We start from the raw sequence: 18,960 nt of genomic DNA, 5'->3' as shown, positions 1-18,960 counted from the left end.
ATATGAGAGGAGTTTGAGGTAGCCTAAAATTACATAATAGTATATAGGCTACTTACATTACATACTACATTACATGTTATATGTTTATAAAACAGCCAAGTGCAATTAGTCTATATAAATATAAAATTATTAGCTATTTATTTAATTCGGCTAATATATAGGCCTGCTAAACTAAGTGATAAATGTCTGTTGCGATGTTTAATGTGAAAATAAACATAATTTTGTCTATAGGCCTATTACATGTATATTTTATCTTATTTATAATCATGAGATTTGCACTGTAACTGTAACTTCTCGAGCATATTAGCTATTCCCGTGTGTGTGTGTGTGCCTCTGGTAATAGGCTACATTATGAGGACAAAATGTCACCACAAAGATCCAAAAATCCTTGTCCTTGTGGACATGTTTTGGTCCCCATGAGGAAAACAGCAAGTCATATATACTAAGTAATGGGTTTTTTTTGGGAAAATGTAAAAATGCAGAAAGTTTTCTGTGATGGGTGGTTTAGGATTAGGGTTAGGGTAAGGGGACAAAACATGGAGATTATACAGTTTAAAAATAATTTTGTCTATGCATAGTCCCCATAAAACATGAAAACACAACATGTGTAGGCCTGTGTGTGTGTGTGTGTGTGTGTGTGTGTGTGTTAGTGGGTAGCCTATAAAGTATTAACAATATAACAGAAATCATATACAATATAAAAATTAGATAACGTTGCTAGTATTAAGAATTATTAGTGTAATAAAATACTTGGTATAAAGTATTAACAATATAACAGAAATCATATACAATATAAAAATTAGATAACGTATAGCATTAAGAATTATTAGTGTAATAAAATACTTGTAAAGAAACCATCTTCCTGTCCTCACTTGCTTTTTCAAAAAAGAAAGATGAAAGAGACTCGTACAAACTCAAACGCAGAACTTTACTGGGATGGAAACGCTATTCAGACAGTTAATCCTGAGGAAACTAAATCCTAAAGCACTAAAGCAAAACCTCATTATGTTACAGTCAATACAGGGGTAATGTGAGGGACATAAAGGCAGATCTTTCATAGTTTGGAGGTGAGTCATGTGACCAGGGAGGGGCGAATGTCACAAAAATGCATCGCAACTTTCCTTGTGAAATGGAGTCGGTCATTAGGAGTGAAATATTTTACCTTTAACCCTTCGCATCACTGGTTTTGTTTGGACATGCTTTGTGTGAATGGTTTTGGCCTTGCTTATCATGCATTTCTTAAATCCTTTAAAATGTAAAGTAGGCTATAATGACATTGTTAAGAACCCGCCTAAACAGATTTTTATTTTTCGATACACTCTTAAAAATAAAGTTCTTTATGTTTCAACAGTGTTTGATTAAGCTTTGAAAATGCAGCTGGTAAACAGCGCCCTCTAGCGGCTGGCAAAGTTACGACCATCAGTAAATAATCAATAGTTTAAATAAATAAACTATAGGTACTTCTATACTCTTTGCTTTAATGGAGCAGCAGGCTTTATATTTCCTCAAACCATAAAAAAACCCATAAAAACATATAAGATTATAATGAGAATCTAAAATATGTCGCCGCCATCTTGCTTCGACGAAAGTGACTGAAACGCACCAGGCGTCGTGAACACCACATCCCAATTCGTAAATACGAAGTTCCCAGGAGGCCTTGAACGCACCAGATGATCAGCAACTCTTGACTGGTAAACTGAGAAATGTGCAAGTCGCTTTGGCCTTATTATCATTCACATACTTCTTTTCCATTACATCATACATACATAGTCATGATAACTCCCTTTATAGAGGTAGAAATTATATTTTTTCATAAGGGCACTGAATTTCCAGATCATTTACTTATCATTTCATTTTATTAGTCAATTTCCCCAAACACTATCAGCTTTAATCCTTACTAAACATTTGACTGTACAAACATTCACATAAAATGACAAATGTTGATAATTATCTGGAGATTACACAATTTATTTACAACGTTTTTGACACTTTTCACATCACAGGGCTTTTAATTTGACATGTATTGAACACACTGACAAATAATTTTGTATTTGACAAGTAGGCCTATGTATGCATTCCTATACTAATCAGCGTTGTCACCTCCTCTGTTCTTCATCCCACCCTGATATCCTGTGAAAAGACAAAAAAATAGTTCTTCAACAACAGCCAAGAATGTATTACCGGTAGATATGGTCCATTTTGACTTCATGTTGACATGAATTCTCTCGTACTGTACTTGCATGTTTACAGATGTTGATTGTGATCACTTGTTTACTGTGCTGCATCAAACATTTTCTTCCTTCCTTCCATTCCAGACATGGCCTCCACATTTTTCCTCCAGTCACTGACCTCCACTGTCTTTTCCTACAAAGAGACACACAAATGCATCCCAGAATTGGGTTAAAATAACGGTCTGAGTAACGATGAACTCTTTCATTTCAGCCCAGATGGACGCCCTGGACCCACAGCTCACCTTCTCGGTGTCTTCCTTCTTGACGGACTTGAGGTTTGCTCTCAGATCCATGGACACCTTGTGTTTGGAGCCCAGCAGAGAGCGCAGGATGGCGTCAGCTGAGACTCGGACTCTTCTCAGGGGGGGGCGCTTAAATTTGCCCCTCAGGTCCAGGACTTTGATGTTCAGATCTTTGATCTGCAACAGGTTTGTTTACATGTTTCATAATACGCAAGTTTTTATTGAGCAGGTTCCTGTATGAGTCTGATGTTCTGTTCTTACGTAACACTACATTATTAAGACGGGAACACACAACACAGGTGTCAGCCCGAATATGAATGTAATTTGGTCCTGGTGACTGATCTGGTCTGTTCAAGTTGGGCGTTTACAGTTGGTGTTAAAGTCGTTTATATCAATTCGTTATTGCCAGCGTTTATTTGATCACCAATAAGGGCATTTGCAATGCATAATTCATTAGTACTTTCTGTTTTACACATCATTGTCTTTTCTATTTTATTTATTTAATTTTTGATTTAAATTTGTGTATGGTTGGGATTCATCTTGGAACTGTTTGGTTAGGGTTCTTAGTTTGGATAAAATAAATAAATAAGCAAAAAATTCTATAGAGAAAATTAATATGGTAAAAAATTCAAGAACCAACGTTTTTGTGACGCTGAAAACTCAAAGGTCTGCACGACAACCCGTCAATATAAAAGTTTGTTTTAACATGAAGAAATTGTGACAGAAATATATTACTATTGTACTGTAGGATATAGCTACATCTCAATGTAACAATAATACCAACACTAATAATAATAATAATAAATTATTATTAAAACTTTCTTTTTAAGGAATAATTATATGCACTTTGTTTGACCAAAAATAGTTTAATTTCATATGATTCAAAGAAAAATTTAATTATTGTTTTATGCCTTCATTTGATTGCCAGAAAAAATTAAAATACACAACACAGAATTTCTGAAGAAAAAAACAAACATTTTATAGGGCCCTATTATTGTAGAGCCCCCCAAAAAGTTGTTTTTTATGAATTCAATTAATTAGATATGCTTTTTGATTATTAAAATTGAATTAAACCATTAAAATGCAATCCAGTAAACAGAATTTGGTCAAAATAAAACGGAATTTGAGAAAAAACAAAACGTATTTCATGGGGCCTTTACATTTACCTTTTTTTTTTTTTTTTACCTAACCCTAAAGTTCATAATTTCAATTAATTAGACATGCTTTTTGATTGCTCAAATTGAATGTGACCATTAAAATGGAGTCTAAAAAAAAACGGAAACCAGAAGAATTTAAACTGAAAAAAATGGAATTTGAAAATAAAAATAAAAGGGAATTTGGGGGAAAAATTTAAACTGATTTACAGAAAAAACTAAAACGTATTTCATAGGGCCCTAAAAATGTTATTTTTGTTAAACTTTTAATAAATTGTTGTTAAATTGTATGTTTCAATTAATTAATTGAAGTTTCAGTTCATAATTTCAATTAATTAGACATGCTTTTTGATTACTAAAATTTAATGTAACCATTAAAATGGAGTAAAATAAAAAATAAAAAAAACGTAATCCAGAAGAATTTAAACTGAAAAATGGAATTTGAAAAAATAAATAAAAGGGAATTTGGGGAAAAAATGAACTGTTTTCACAGGGCTCTAAATGTTCCTGAAATAGTGTGCGCTCACTGTTGTGCTTTATTAAATCATCAAATTCTAATTTAGTGAATATGTCAGCAATTTTGCTTTTAACACGGGATGTCAAATTATAATCAGTGCTGGAAACTGTCATGTCTGGTTAGGGGACTTTTCATTTTCCTAGCATTGTTGACCGAGTTACTGAAGCCTATATACAGTAAAAGGCTAAACGGTTTCTTTACTTCTCTTGTGTTGTGAAGCACTTTAGCCTCAATGTCATAGCGCTCCTCGTCCACCACATCAACTTTAGCGTGTAGTTCCCGACACAGCTCCTAATAGAGAGAACAAATAGTTTTTACAAGTTTACAAGTAAATCTTCTAGAAGTGTGGCAGATTGTTTCAATGGTAAAATCATGGTAGTTCTATATACAGTATACTGTATACAGCATGCTATTGTTTAATTGTGATATTTATATATCTCATGGTGCTTAAATAGCACTTTTTGGAATTCTATAGCATTCAAGAACATATTTTATTGTGATAATTATTCTATAATAATCCCAGTAGAGTTTTGTGAGATGTGGACATACCTGAAGCTCAGCGAAAGACATTTCTCTAGTGTGTAGCGGAGGAGCTTTCTCAGCCAGATATCTCTCCTTCTCTGCCTCTTTATCTACCAGCTCTTGCTCTAAGTCATCCTTTGCTTTAGCTACCATAAGACTCTGACAAACACATAGACATGCTCCTTAAAATGTTATATATATATATTAGGAAGAAATCAATTATAATAATGCACTTTCTTAATTTGTGTTTTTTTTTTATTTATTTTTTAGCAAACACCCAAAAATGTGGCATTTTGCACAGACAAAATCTATTTATATTTTTTCCTCAGAAAATGCAAAAAATAATGCATACAGTTGGAACCACAATTTGTGAAGCTTTATTGCATAAAATTATTCTGCAATGCAAATGTACCTTTAGCATCAGCTTGCGAGATGCAGAGATCTTGGACTTTTTCTGTCAAATTTGAAATGAGCATTGGTTATATACAGTATAGCACTCATTATATATGCTTCACTCCTTATTGAATACTATCATTCATAATATCATGTGTTATTGCTGCAATAACGTATTGAAAAAGTGGCATTCAACGATGGCTTTTCACTCTTACCTCTTGCCTGCAAAGGAATAAAAACACACAATTAGATCATAAATATCTCAATCCTCATTCATAACAACATACAGTGATGTCCAAAAAGTCTAAGACCCCAATGAAAATGCTTCGGTAACACTTTACAATAAGGTTTCCTCTGTTAACAACATGAACTAACAACAAACAATATACATTTATCAATCTTAATGTTAATCTCAACATTTACTAATACGTTTTCAAAATCAAAAGTTGCATCTGTTAACATTAGCTAATGCACTGCGAACTAACATGAATATGACTATTTTTATTAAATAAGTAACATTAGCAAAGGTTAATGTTGTAAAATATATATTTCTCGTAGTTAGTTCATGTTAACTTATGCATTAACTAATGAGACCTTGTTGTAATTGTTACCAATGCTTCTATTTACATTCCTTTCGAAGTTAATACATTTTATCACCATAATTTGAGTGTCCATCTTATGCTTTATTAACAGCATATCTTGAGCTGACATGAACAAAACCTGGTTATTCTGTGTGAAATGACAAGACAAAGTGTATCAGTGTTACTAGTTTGCTTATTTAATTAGTGACCTAGAATCCTAGAATCAGATTTTCAGTCTGGTCTCAGACTTTTGACCTGTATGGTATTCACACACTCCTAATCAGCCTTCGTTAATACCGAGGCCTTAAGTTAAAGCAACACAGCCTCTAAATCTAAGAATAGAGCTCTTTTGTCTAGGGTACCGTAAGCCGTCTAAGATGACGAACGACAGAAAGCAGACACACAGTATACTCACTCGGGCATCTTTACAATGGCGATTCAACCTAGGAGATAAAAATAAAGGCATTTGTTTCGAAAGGGCAGGACCTTCGGGAGGCTCTTCAAGTGTCACATTCAGACGTGCTAATCAGACCATGTTATCTCCAGCGACTGGAATCTCACGTATTTGACTCTTGAAATCATCGCTGTTATATATCTTTTGTCTGCTGCTTTTTAAAATGGATGAGCTAATGACACTAATTGATTGATGTGAAATTGTGCAATGGCGTCTGTTAACCACTTCAAAGTCCTGACAGTGGCCGCGCTCACAGATGAAGTGGACCCCTAGGAAAAGAGGTGTTGGCAGACGCCTATCGCGGTGTGGTTATATGGGCATGGTAACTATGCCACACAGATAATAATCCCAGCTTTCTCCAGCCCATATCCACTTGCAATGCACCATAAATAGACTCGCATCAGCGCTTCAGAGGCTTTAACCCGGCCCAAGTTTCCGCTCAGTGATGTTCTCATGGTTGTCAAATTGGCCTAGTGCACTCGGAAAAAAAAAGTTGTTAAATGTTGCAATAAAACGAGCATATCATCATTTATCTGGAATTGGTTTCCTTTTGCCAAACACCAAAGGCGGTTTTGGTTTTAATACCATTATGCAATTTAATTTGAGGTTTCATGCATCTCAGTATTGAAAAGCAGATTGATAAAGATATACATTTTAATTAAATCATCTGAGAGATAAAATCAAAGTGATCAAGGAGACATGGAGAGATTATAAATAAAACACACGTGCAATTAAATGATTAAACGTAACGTTTCTTATGCAAGATTAATATTCAGGCCCGTAGACATTGACGTCTCCCTAAAAATCATGATCAATGTGGGTTTTTCAATGACCGGTTTTTAAAATCTATGACTATGCCTGGAAATATTAAGAGCCTGAAACATTGAGGACGAAACAAAAGTTGATTTTCCAAGGTTTATTCTTGACATATATTAAAGTTAACGTTCCTTAACGTGGAAGCAAAGTGAATACGCTTACCTTGCAGCTCAGATGGGCAGAGAAATGTTCTTCAAAGTGATGCTCTAGAACAATGCCTCTCTTTTTTAAGACACCCTCTTATTGTTCATCCTCGGCCTGTTACTGGGTGATATTATTAGCACACACACGCACACACGCTTTTATCCAGCACTTGTGGAGCTCTGTTGTTGATAGGCCGTACGCGGCTCTTATCAGACAGCTGTGGTTCCTCACGATGCTTCGGGCCTGTCTTACAACCTCATTTAGCTTACTATAAAGAATAAAAAGCAATCTCATTAAAAGTCAATTTCCATCTTTTTTTAATAAGAGCTCAACTGTTTCTCCTTGACTGTATTGTGAGACCAAATTAAATGGAGACTTTTTCTTAAAGGAATGGTTCACTTAAGAATGAAAATTCTGTCATCATCAAGTTGTTTCAAATCTGTATGAATTTCTTTTTTCTGCTGAACACAAAAGAAGATATTTTGAAGAATGTTGGAAACCAGACATTTGATGGACACCATTGACTTCCACAGTATTTTTTTTACTACTATGGAAGGTCCAACAGCAGCTGTTTGGTTTCTGACATTCTTCAAAATATCTTCTTTTGTGTTCAGCAGAAAAAAGAAATTCATACAGGTTTGACACAACTTGAGGCCGGGTGAGTAAATGATGACTAAATGTTCATTTTTAAGTGAACTATTCCTTTAAGTCTGCTGCTTCTCAGATGTTTCTTCTGTCAGCTGTTTTGCATTTATATGCACTGCAAAAAAAAAGATTGTCTTCCTCAGTATTTTTGTCTGGTTTTCCAGCACAAGTGTCTACACATTCTCAAATACATTTACATTTACATTTACTTGAGAAGCAAATTTACTGAAGACATTAAGTCTTGTTTTCTGAGCATTTGATCAGAATTAAATGTACTTTAAAAAAAATCTGCCAGTGTAGTAAGAAAAAGCAACTTAATTTTAAGGGAAAACAAGTAAATAATATAATATATTTAGAATATATAAATAGAAATATTATATTTATAAAATTTTAAGTCACTTAATTTTAATATTTAGTTCTTAATATCTTTTGCTTCTCAAGAAAATGTACGTTCATTTAAGATTGTTTATATATTTATTCTAGGAAATAAGACAGTATATATTTGCTATGCAATCCTTTTATAAACATTAATTCTGTAATTAATTAGTAATTGCATTGGTTTTTGAAAGAGATCTAAAAAATATCTCAAACTGGCCAAGAAACCAAAGTCTGCAGTCAAAACAGACATTACTCATCATATTCTTCTAATATCGAATGATCTGCTATTAATGTTACCTTTATAGCTCCACACTTCTTACTGTGTGATGGCTATTGACTCATTTATTTGTGTTAATCTGTAGGAGTTGTATAGAAGAAACATCTGAAAGTAAGTCGATACTTCAATAAAACAACTGATAATTGAATTAAGCTTTAAAAGAGCGACTGCTAGCATTGAAGTTGCAGAAGAGCATCTCTCATAAGTCTGTTTATCAGTAACAAATTATATAGGGATAAACTTTACTTCATGGGTATCAGTTTTTGCCTTTTGTATAATTTTTTTTTGCATTCATATAGGAAAGGGATGATATGTTTGTGAGATGTTAGTTTATTCTGATGTTTCCTCCGTGGAACAATGCTCTGTGTTTGACCCAAAGTCTGATTAAAATATTAACTGTAGACAATATTAATCTCTGGAAGAACATGACAGGAATGTGAAGTTGCCCATACGTTGGCTTAGCTAAACATAGAGCGGTTGGACAGCTGATACTGCCACTCTGACCTTCGTGAGATAGCCTACTAAAAGCTATTTTGATGTCAAGAGATAAAAAATGCATCCAGTTATTGGACAACAATGCTTTTATCTGAGCTTAGGTTTTGCTCTAGCTTTCACCAGGTGCTTTCATATATCAGGTCTTGTTGAAGTCTTACAGCTGTACTTTCAAAATAAGTGTCTTGCCACATATACTTCAATTCTAAGTGAGAATCAGTTCATTATAATCACTGAATTTGTGTTTTCACTCGTTTTTGTCTCTGTTACCAAACTCTCTCTGTTGGCAGAAAGCATGCTGAGTTGTGTTTGTGTGGATGAAGCATTGCTTTTTCTCATCTGCATGTCGATGGTCATTTCCAGAACCTGCTTTGCAAGATAAAAACAATAGTGTAACGTGACGCAGATGGTGTTGTTGCCTCTAAACAGATCTGCATTAATACTCACTGAAGGGAGCTCTAGAAGGGTCAGTCAGCGGTTAACACCTGTCCTGTTTACCGGCACCATGATCTCTGCGGGATTTGTGTCTTGGCTGATGTGGAAACCCCGGATTATAGATGCTGCATGTCAGCCGCGTTTAGAGCCGCTGTTGATATTGAATGCTGGCGAGGATTTTGCAGCAATAAATATGTGCTTGTCTCCTTTTTATCTGCGCTGGTTCTTTTTTTCCTTCTTTTTTTGTGCTATAGTAAGACTAGTTGTTATGTTTTTTTCAGAGTGGGTTTCTTTATAAGTCAGTTTTTGTATAGGCAAAAATATCGAAGCATTGGCTTTATTGATCATATTTCACTTTGAATACCTTTTTTGAATTATGAAATACTATTTAATGTAAAAAAATAAATTATTTATATATATATATATATATATATATATATATATATATATATATATATATATATATATATATATATATATATATGGGTAAGTTACTCTAAAAAAGTAGATCTTCAACAGTGTAATTTGATTACTAATTACTAGAAATTAATCTAAAATTATTGAAATTACTTAATAAGAAATTATTGCATTACTTGTTACAAATTACTTTATAAATCCCATATCAACCCCGAAATTTGATCATATTTTACTTTGAATAACTTTTTTGAAATATGAAATAATATTTAATGTAAAAAAATGAAATAAATTATATATATATATATATATATATATATATATATATATATATATATATATATATATATATATATATATATATATATATATATATATATATATATATAAGTTACTCTAAAAAAGTAGATCTTCAACAGTGTAATTAGATTACTGTGCTAATTACTCTCTAAAAGTATTGCATTACTTCTCAACCCTGACCAGTTGAACAATACAAGGATACAACTGCTCTTTTAATACTTTCAAATAAAAAAATAAAATTGCATAAATTATTCTTGAAGTGGCCAAAGTGTGTACAGCCATAAGGTTACATTAAAAACATACATTTTTAACATTAGATGTTAAATTTTGATGTTAAATTCACTATTGTTTTATATAGAGTTGTTCTATTCTATGCAGTTTAATGTAATGTAATTACACCAGAAGTAATGTAATGTAATTACACCAGAAGTAACTGTAATTAAATTACTGAAATAAATTAAATTAAATTACATGCAGTAATTATACATTTTGATAATCCAAATAATGTTTTATAAAAACATCAAAATATAATAAAAAATGTTTATAATATATATAAAATGTACAATATTTATAAGAAACATTGCTCAAAATCATATAAAATACCAGCTACACAAATATATTATAGTTTAAAGGATGTAATTGACAAAATATAATGAAGTGTTTGGAAGCAACATGCTAATGTATGTGGGACAAAATAAACCTTTGTCTCAAAATCTAATTTTTACTTCCATATAGACCTTCCCTATGTGACAACTAGCCCCGGTCCCCGCTACTCTTGCGAAATCTTCCATGTGGGTCTGTTAAAAATATTCAGACCTCCAGACAGCCAATTATCACCTGCTTTTTATAAACTGGTAAGCACTTGTAAAAACACAAGCCAGACTCACACTAGACTAAGTGTGTGTAGAGAGTGAAGGAGCTTTTAGTTCTGCCTGGCTGTACTGTTTCAAAAAAATTCATCATGCCTCAAATATTGACAATTGTTTTCTGTTTCAAGCATAATGCGATGTGGCGCCCTCTGGTGATAGTTTTATTCTTCCTCAGTGAGCAATAGTGTTTGTGTCTAATAAAAGTCCTTCACTCCAGTATGGGAATTTCACAGGCAATGCATGCACATTCAAAGCAATATCAACTGTTTTGACATATTAACATATCTTTCTGATGCATTTTTTAACTGAACTGCTAAAAGTTGGCATTTTTACACAAAATAATATGTGAATGCTCAAAAAAAAAAAAAAAAAAATACCTGAACATATTGAGTTTGTGTGACAAGAATGTTGCATATACTACTATTTAAAATATATATTGCTTCACATTCTATTTCTAAAAATATAATAGTAGGCACTATAGTATATACTGGGCAGGACACTTACCATTCGTAGCATGCTTGTGTTTTTGCCTCTGGGAGCTTTGGTGGGAATGTTTGTTCCCCCGGCAGCTGCTCTGAGACCAGTTTTGTTTATTCATTTCCATTGTTTAATTGTGAATTAGCCTAGATTAAAGCATTACAATCTCTCTGATGGTCTTATCCAGTCAGTCTGTGGTCTCATCGTCTCATTAGATCAGGCCCGTGACAGGCTCAGAGACATAAACACGCTTTGTTCCTCATCACACTTGTGTTTTTCATGTGTGTATGATGTCATGGAGAAAACAAGCGAATCATCCGAGTATTCAATGCTGTCTGTGTCCCGCTGTTTACAAACTTCATGTTTGGTCAAATTATAATTACATTCATGCATTCTTAGTTATTGTATTTTTCAAAAGCATAATGCATGACATAGCCCAGTCAGAGAATTGCTTTAACTATTTATTTTGAATTTATAAAAAAAAATGTAAAAAAAATACATAAATCCAAGTACATGGAAAAACAACCCAGTTTTATTATAGCAAAAATGTCAGTTTATACAGTCTTGGATTTCAGATGAAACCCCGTTTATTGGATTTAGTACATACTGAGCACCCAAATGGGCACTTATGTGTGTATAACATTTATGAGACGTGTTTGTAGGTGGTTAAGCGACTAGTTTGACCTCCTGGGTTCACCGATGTCAGCTGTATTTCTATTGAGCGTGAGCCAGAGCACCAGCTCCCTGTCCAAACCCAAAGCCCTTCGGTCCAAAGTTCTTAGCATAGCACCCTATATAAATATCATTCAAATAAATAATGTTATAAATATTAAATATAAATGTCATAATGAATAATGAATAGATAATGTTATTATAAATATCAACTGTATGCATGATGTTTGATACTGACCTTTACAGTAAATCTCTCCATCTTTATCTGCAACAGTGGTGGACTCCAGACTCTTCCCACACTTTGCGCATCTGAAGCAGCTCTTATGCCAAGGCTAAAGGAGGACACACATAAATACACTTTTTGGTTACGCATTTGGTGTATTTTTTTGTTTTGTCGTGCTGAGTGGCTGCATATAAAACATCAAACGTGTTTGGATTGACTGTGATCTTGTCAGTTTGCACTGTAGTGTTATTTGAGGACAGGTCAGGACAGGATTGAATTGGATTTTAATTGTAGTCGATAATAAGACTATTTTAGCAACCGAGCCAAAACAATCAAGACTTGTTTTCCAAATTATTACATCACATCAAGGAAATCTCCCAGATGAGGTTTCGGTTGACTAGATTGGTAAGACATTTGTCCCAGGGCAAAATGATGTATCTCGGCAAGTCAGGTCAAGAAAAACCAACTCACGTTTCCTCCTCCAACCACCTTCTCTGCCGCGTACACAGCGTTTCCACAGCGAGGACACACATCCGAACCGCCAAGCTTCTGCGCGAACTTTGACGGGTTGGGGTTGTTGGTCGGATGATGGGATGCTTGACTGTGAGACAAATGCACACCAGCTACTTTAATGCACATTGGTAAAGACACAAATATGGTGCTTTCATTGAAACAGTCTTCCTAACCCAGCCGGTTTGATTCCCAGAGCTTCGCCCGTGTCCATGCTGAGAGTTCCCGCTCCTCCGCCGAAGCCGTACCCTTTTGGGCCGTATTTCTTGCCGTAGCAGGACTTGCAGTAGATCTCTTCCTGATGCACAGCTACTGTTGTACTGTCCAGATTCTTTTTGCACACCACTGCATTAAACACAGAAGATGCATGTTCAAGACACTAATTGTAATAGTCTTTTTGTTCTGAGGATAATGTTGCGTTTTTAATTGCAAAATAATCCACAGCGCAATGGTTACTCACAAATTTTCCCTGATCTTTAGACATTGTACTATAAAGACATACTATACTGTAAGTTTCAGAACTTAAAACATCCTTGTTTGTCTAAAACCAGCTTTTATTTAAACCAAGCTGCCAAAATTACTTGATTGGATGTTTATTTTCAACTGTGTGAAATCTGTGAATGTCAAGCATGTCAAGTCAAATTTATTTGTGTACCGCTTTTCATAAAACACATTGTTCCAAAGCAGCTTTACAGAAGAGCATGTTGTTAATGTTTATAATATCTTAAGATCTTCATACCTTATAATTGCATTTAGCAGATTAGAGCTGGGCGATAATAGAGTTTACGTTTTGCGACGATACAAGCAATCAAGCAGTTGAGATTTGCTAAATAGTATAAATCGCCCTACACAAGTACACTATCAATCAATCAATCACTTTATTTATAAAGCACAATTAAACACAACTTCCGTTGACCAATGTGCTGTACAGAGTAAAAAGGAAAAATAACAGAATAAAAGACAACAAGGACAAACAGAACAACTGCATCAACATTCATATTTTATAAGACATTTACAGTGCTATGCATAAGTTTAGACACCCATGCTAAAGTTGACTAAAAAGAGGAATAAAAAAATCATCTTTTGGAAATTTAACTTAATTCCTTAATTAAAAAAATTAGGAAAAATCCAACCTTTAAGGACACCAATTTTCTTGGTGAATGAATAATGTATCGTAAATAAATAAATGTTCTTCCTTAAAATACAGGGTGCATAAGTTTGGACACCCCTATGTTAAATTCCCATAGAGGCAGACAGATTTTTATTTTTAAAGGCCAGTTACTTGATGGATCCAGGATACTATGCATCCTGATAAAGTTCCCTTGGCCTCTGGAATTAAAATAGCCCCACATCATCACATAGCCTTCACCATACCTAGAGATTGGCATGGAGTACTTTCCATAAGATCATCTCTCAATGCAAATCAAACCAGCTATTAGGCTAACTGAAATAAAACCATGACAATATTTATTTCATATTATAAGTATACTACAAATCCATTAACATATTTACTGACATATCGCTTGAGACTTACTGATATTAATATTATAATTACAATTTATTTGAAGTACTTCTTTATTGCAAAATGCACATTTCTTAATATTTAGCCTAAAATGTGTTGTAATATCACTATTAGTAAGGCTAGTATGATCACTGTATAAATCAGTCTTTAAATGCAAGATATTTAAAGTGTACATAAAGTATACTTGCAGTAGTTCCACTTTAGCACAATCAAATATATATATAAGTATATCTTTAGTTGTTCCTCGGCACTATTTCTTATTTCTGGATAACTAAAGTGCATTAAGTACAAAATTAGTTGTTCCAATTCAGCAGACTTTAGGTATATCAATTTAGTATACCAACAGTAGAACTGCAGGGTATTTATATTAAAGGGTACGTACACTGAAAAAAATGATTTGTTGAATTTAATAAAAACATGTATCGTAAGTGGTTGCACACAATTGATTTTAGCTACATTTAAACAAATGCATTAAGTTGAACTAAAATTGATTAAGTTCAACTTAATGCATTTGTTTAAATGTAGCTAAAATCAATTGTGTAAAACCACTTACGATAAAAAAATTGATTAAATTCAACGAATAATATTTTTCAGTGTACATACATATGTAAATGTATTTCAAATACATTTTGTTACATTTATTTTTCACTAGGGGTAGCTAAACTCTACAGGGGTGTGTTTCCCGTACAATGACGTAACTCGCTGGTTCACTACCATAGTACGATGCATCGTTGAAGAAATCAACTAGCTAGTCACGACTGTTTCCCGAAACTGTATTGTCGCAAATTGGTCGTTCAACCACGTTGGGTAATGATGTCATGCAGATGGTGGAGTAATAACCTTCTTTAATGAATCTGTTTGAGACCGAATTAATGCTAGATGTTTTGCTATAAATTACGAACATGGCATCTGAGGACTGTTTCTCATTTTTCGCAGTTATTTTGCTTTATTTTCAGATTCAATAGGCTCGTTCACTGAAAAAAATGATTCGTTGAATTTACTAAATTTTTTTATGGTAAGTGGTTGCACACAATTGATTTTAGCTACATTTAAACAAATGCATTAAGTTGAACTTATTAAATTTTAGTTCAACTTAATGCATTTGTTTAAATGTAGCTTAAATCAATTGTGTGCAACCACTTACCACAATAAAATTTAGTAAATTCAACTAATCATTATTTTTCAGTGTTCTTATGTAGCCTACTAGCACGTTCGCACATGCGCACTCTTCAAAAACGGTGCTTTAAATCTCTTGACAAACTAAAGACGTAAATGACATTTGTATGTCTTTTAAATAAAAGATTCAGATTGTACTGAATGTCAGCTTGCTTATTTAGCTCAAGATAAGGATTTATTAAGTCCACATGTCATGCAAACAAGAAACTCTTCTTCTAACCACTGTCATTCCAACTACACAACTTTGCGATGCTGTTTGCGAATGTTCGTTAGAACGATGGTTTCGGGAAACACAGACTCGTTGAACTATGCTGATACCGGCGGAACTTGCGACCATAGTTGGCTAACGATGCTTTTGGGAAACGCACCCCAGGATAGTGGCCCTCCAGGAGAAGGTTTTGACACCCGAGGAGAAACATCTGAGAAACATCAAATGTTCATTCTTAGTTTCTGAGCAGGAGGAAAAATGGAGGTATTAAAACCACAATCCTAACATAAACACTCTCCCTGGGATTTTGGTGATTTGGTGATATAATACTGATGCATCATCAATGTTAATGTCTCTGCAAATGTCATCTGCACATAAACATCCATTTGTTGCACAGATTTGCAGGCCATGTGCAGCCATAAAAGGCAGACAAATCCACCGGGAGCTTCGGTTGTACAACACCTAATATGGACACACTGTTAAACAGAAAAGATTTACTCGCTTCTCAGTTCCGTATACAAAATCATGCCAGATTTCCACTCCAAGGACTTTTGTCTTTAGTTCAGAAGCTCAAGCTACTTTTAAATGATCCAAGTGTACATTTAAGCAAGCAATTAAATAAATGCAACTGATAAAAAAAAGATAAAAAAGTCTTTAGTCCAAGTCCATTGCGTTTGGAAACAAAGATGAAGTTCTCAAGGTGAACACATACCTTCACTCTAGGGGTCAAACAACTAAAAATCAACTCAGGAATCTTGGTGTGACACTAGAGTCAGACTAAAATCAGCATACTATCATCTCAAAAATATTGCAAGAATTAGATGCTTTGTTTCCAGACAAGACTTAGAGAAACTTGTGCATGCTTTCATCACCAATTGTAATGGACTCCTCACTGGCCTTCCCAAAAAGACCATAAGACATTTGCAGCTCATACAGAACGTTAAGCAGAACCAGAACATATGAACACATCACACCAGTCCTCAGGTCTTTACACTGGCCCCCAGTTACATTTAGGATTGATTTGAAAGTATTATTACTGGTATATAAATCATTCAATGGCCTCAGACCTCAATACATTGCAGATATGCTCACTGAATATAAACCCAACAGATCACTCAGATCATTAGGATCATATCAGCTAGAAATACCAAGGGTTCACTCTAAGCAAGTAGCACTTTTAGCTACTATGCTGGAACCAGCTTCCAGAAGAGATCAGATGTGCTCCTACAGTATCACATTCAAATCCAGACTCAAAACACTTCTGTTTAGCTGTGCATTCCCACTGTTCGTCCGACTGTTTGTACTGTACTGTATTTTATTTTAATTTTTTAAACTGTTTTAATTATTCTTATTTCTTTTTATTATTTTAATTTCTTCTATGTAAAGCACGTTGAATAGCCATTGTGTATAAACTTGCCTTGCCTTTAGGACAATGCCTTTATATAGGACAGAAAAATCATGAATGAGATCCACTGGGAGCATTGGTGGAGATTTGTGCCCAAACAGAGTTTCTTGAGTTAGTGTGTCACGGCCATTGTATTCAGAGCTGACAGTTATGTTCGAGAACAATACGTTATATTTTCCATGATCTATATGACCATCTGCATGAATAATCTTTCCATTTTCCGGTTAACACCCTCTCTCTACGGGACTGACCATCACCACCCATTTCCACATGGAGAATCTCACACTAACATGCACATCCTTTATGCTTAAAATATTATAGAGCAGGTGAACGTTTGTGTCAATGTGTGTGTGTCTGTCTCTAATAGATTTATCCACTTGAGCTTGAACATGTGCTCCCATCTCTCATGATGTGAATACTGAGTGTCGGATGGAAATGAAATGGAAGCGAGTCGACCAAATGCACACCTTAAATCAGTAAAGAAGATGATGCACTTATATTTGACTTGCTTCCATTTGATTTAACAGACAGAGTTACTGGTGTGTGACTCACTGCACAGAAAGCAGGACTTGTGGAAGCTTTGTCCCTCACACTGGACCTCCTCTGCGAAATACACCGTCTTCTTACAGCAGCCACACTTGTTTCCTCCTCCGAGCGGCATCCCTACACACACACACACACACACACACACACACACACACACACACACACACACACACACACACACACACACACACACACACACACACACACACACACACACATTAAAAGATGCACAAATTAGTTCACAAATGCAACATTGCTAAAAGTCTTCTTCATTAGAACTAATTTGCCTTGTGACAATATTTTTTCTTCTCTGGATTTTATGTGTTTTCAGAGTTTCAATTACATTTTCTTAATGAGAAGGTAAATTGTAGCTGGATAAAGATCAATGAATCAAATTTGGCAAATTTGCAATATGATTTATATAGCCTACTCGGTAACACTTTACAATAAGGTTTACTTTGTTAGCATTAGTTAGCATGCACCAAAGCTTTTAATAATATTGGATAATGTAAATTTCAACATTTACTAATACATTCTTAATCAAAATTTGAACATGTTATATATTAGTTAATGCATTGTAGCATAAGCAAACAATGAAGAATTGTCTTTTTATTAACTAAAGTTAACAAAGATGAATAAATGCTGTAAAAGTATATTGATAATTAATAGTTCATTTTAGCTAATGCGTTTACTAACTTTAACAAATGAGACATTATTTTAAAGTGTGACCATATACTCGTCTGATATCATACCTGGATAAAGGGTCAAAACACGTGTTCTGTCTTTCCCCACATTTATTTTAAGTAATAGTAAAGCTCTTACCTGCAGTGATAGAGAGTTTGTGTGATTCTGCTTCACTAGAAGATCACAGAGCGAACAGCAGAGTCTGAGTCCTCATATGAGTCCAGAGAGAGAGAGAGAGAGAGGATGAGACTGATGGAGAGAGAGAGAGAGAGAGAGAGAGAGAGAGAGAGGATGAGACTGATGGAGAGAGAGAGAGAGAGAGAGGATGAGACTGATGGAGAGAGAGAGAGAGAGAGAGAGAGAGAGAGAGGATGAGACTGATAGAGAGAAAGAGAGAGAGAGAGAGAGAGGATGAGACAGAGAGAGAGAGAGAGAATTCTAACCTGTCTGGCTCTTCTCAAAACACTATTTGACAGTTTTCTTTTTGTGTATGACTATTATATTATATATTGTTAGTTGGCCATGCAAGACTAAAAGAGTGTGTACTGAAAAATCAAATACAAATGTAGAATTATTTATAATGTACTATATTTAGACCAGAACACTATTATTTATACGAGTCTCTTATTAATTGTATAAAAGTTGAACTTTAAGATTTAAGAATAATTTTGTA

General features: G+C 34.2%; 2 protein-coding genes across 10 annotated transcripts; both read right to left on the bottom strand.

Annotated features, from left to right (window-relative positions):
* Positions 1 to 1,837: 1,837 nt before the first annotated feature.
* On the bottom strand, positions 1,838 to 9,415 carry tnni1b (troponin I type 1b (skeletal, slow)). Of its 9 annotated transcripts, XM_079882778.1 has the most exons (10): positions 9,294 to 9,415; positions 9,117 to 9,212; positions 7,073 to 7,322; positions 6,052 to 6,083; positions 5,079 to 5,120; positions 4,694 to 4,825; positions 4,346 to 4,435; positions 2,474 to 2,650; positions 2,241 to 2,364; positions 1,838 to 2,130 (listed from the first exon to the last, which is right to left on the bottom strand). In XM_079882778.1, the coding sequence occupies exons 5-9, from the start codon at positions 5,085 to 5,087 to the stop codon at positions 2,272 to 2,274; spliced, it is 501 nt and encodes a 166-aa protein (XP_079738904.1). In that variant the 5' UTR covers positions 5,088 to 5,120; positions 6,052 to 6,083; positions 7,073 to 7,322; positions 9,117 to 9,212; positions 9,294 to 9,415; the 3' UTR covers positions 1,838 to 2,130; positions 2,241 to 2,271. The 9 variants fall into 9 exon arrangements, with proteins under 9 accessions (XP_079738904.1, XP_079738905.1, XP_079738906.1 ...); XM_079882779.1 differs by lacking the exon at positions 9,117 to 9,212 and having other exon boundaries at positions 9,294 to 9,374; XM_079882780.1 differs by lacking the exons at positions 9,117 to 9,212; positions 9,294 to 9,415 and having other exon boundaries at positions 2,232 to 2,364; positions 5,079 to 5,114; positions 6,043 to 6,083; positions 7,073 to 7,196.
* A 2,443-nt stretch (positions 9,416 to 11,858) lies between these two features.
* On the bottom strand, positions 11,859 to 18,524 carry csrp1b (cysteine and glycine-rich protein 1b). Its single transcript, XM_079884208.1, has 6 exons — positions 18,426 to 18,524; positions 17,610 to 17,720; positions 12,923 to 13,091; positions 12,708 to 12,837; positions 12,252 to 12,345; positions 11,859 to 12,132 (listed from the first exon to the last, which is right to left on the bottom strand). Exons 2-6 carry the CDS (start codon positions 17,716 to 17,718, stop codon positions 12,056 to 12,058), a joined length of 579 nt encoding a protein of 192 aa, XP_079740334.1. The 5' UTR covers positions 17,719 to 17,720; positions 18,426 to 18,524; the 3' UTR covers positions 11,859 to 12,055.
* Between the last annotated feature and the right edge of the window lie 436 nt (positions 18,525 to 18,960).

This window comes from Squalius cephalus, assembly GCF_949319135.1.
Source record: "Squalius cephalus genome assembly, chromosome: 10".
Classification (NCBI taxonomy): domain Eukaryota; kingdom Metazoa; phylum Chordata; class Actinopteri; order Cypriniformes; family Leuciscidae; genus Squalius; species Squalius cephalus.
The sequence above is the reverse complement of the archived record's forward strand: the minus strand, read 5'-3'. Positions and strand labels throughout refer to the sequence as shown.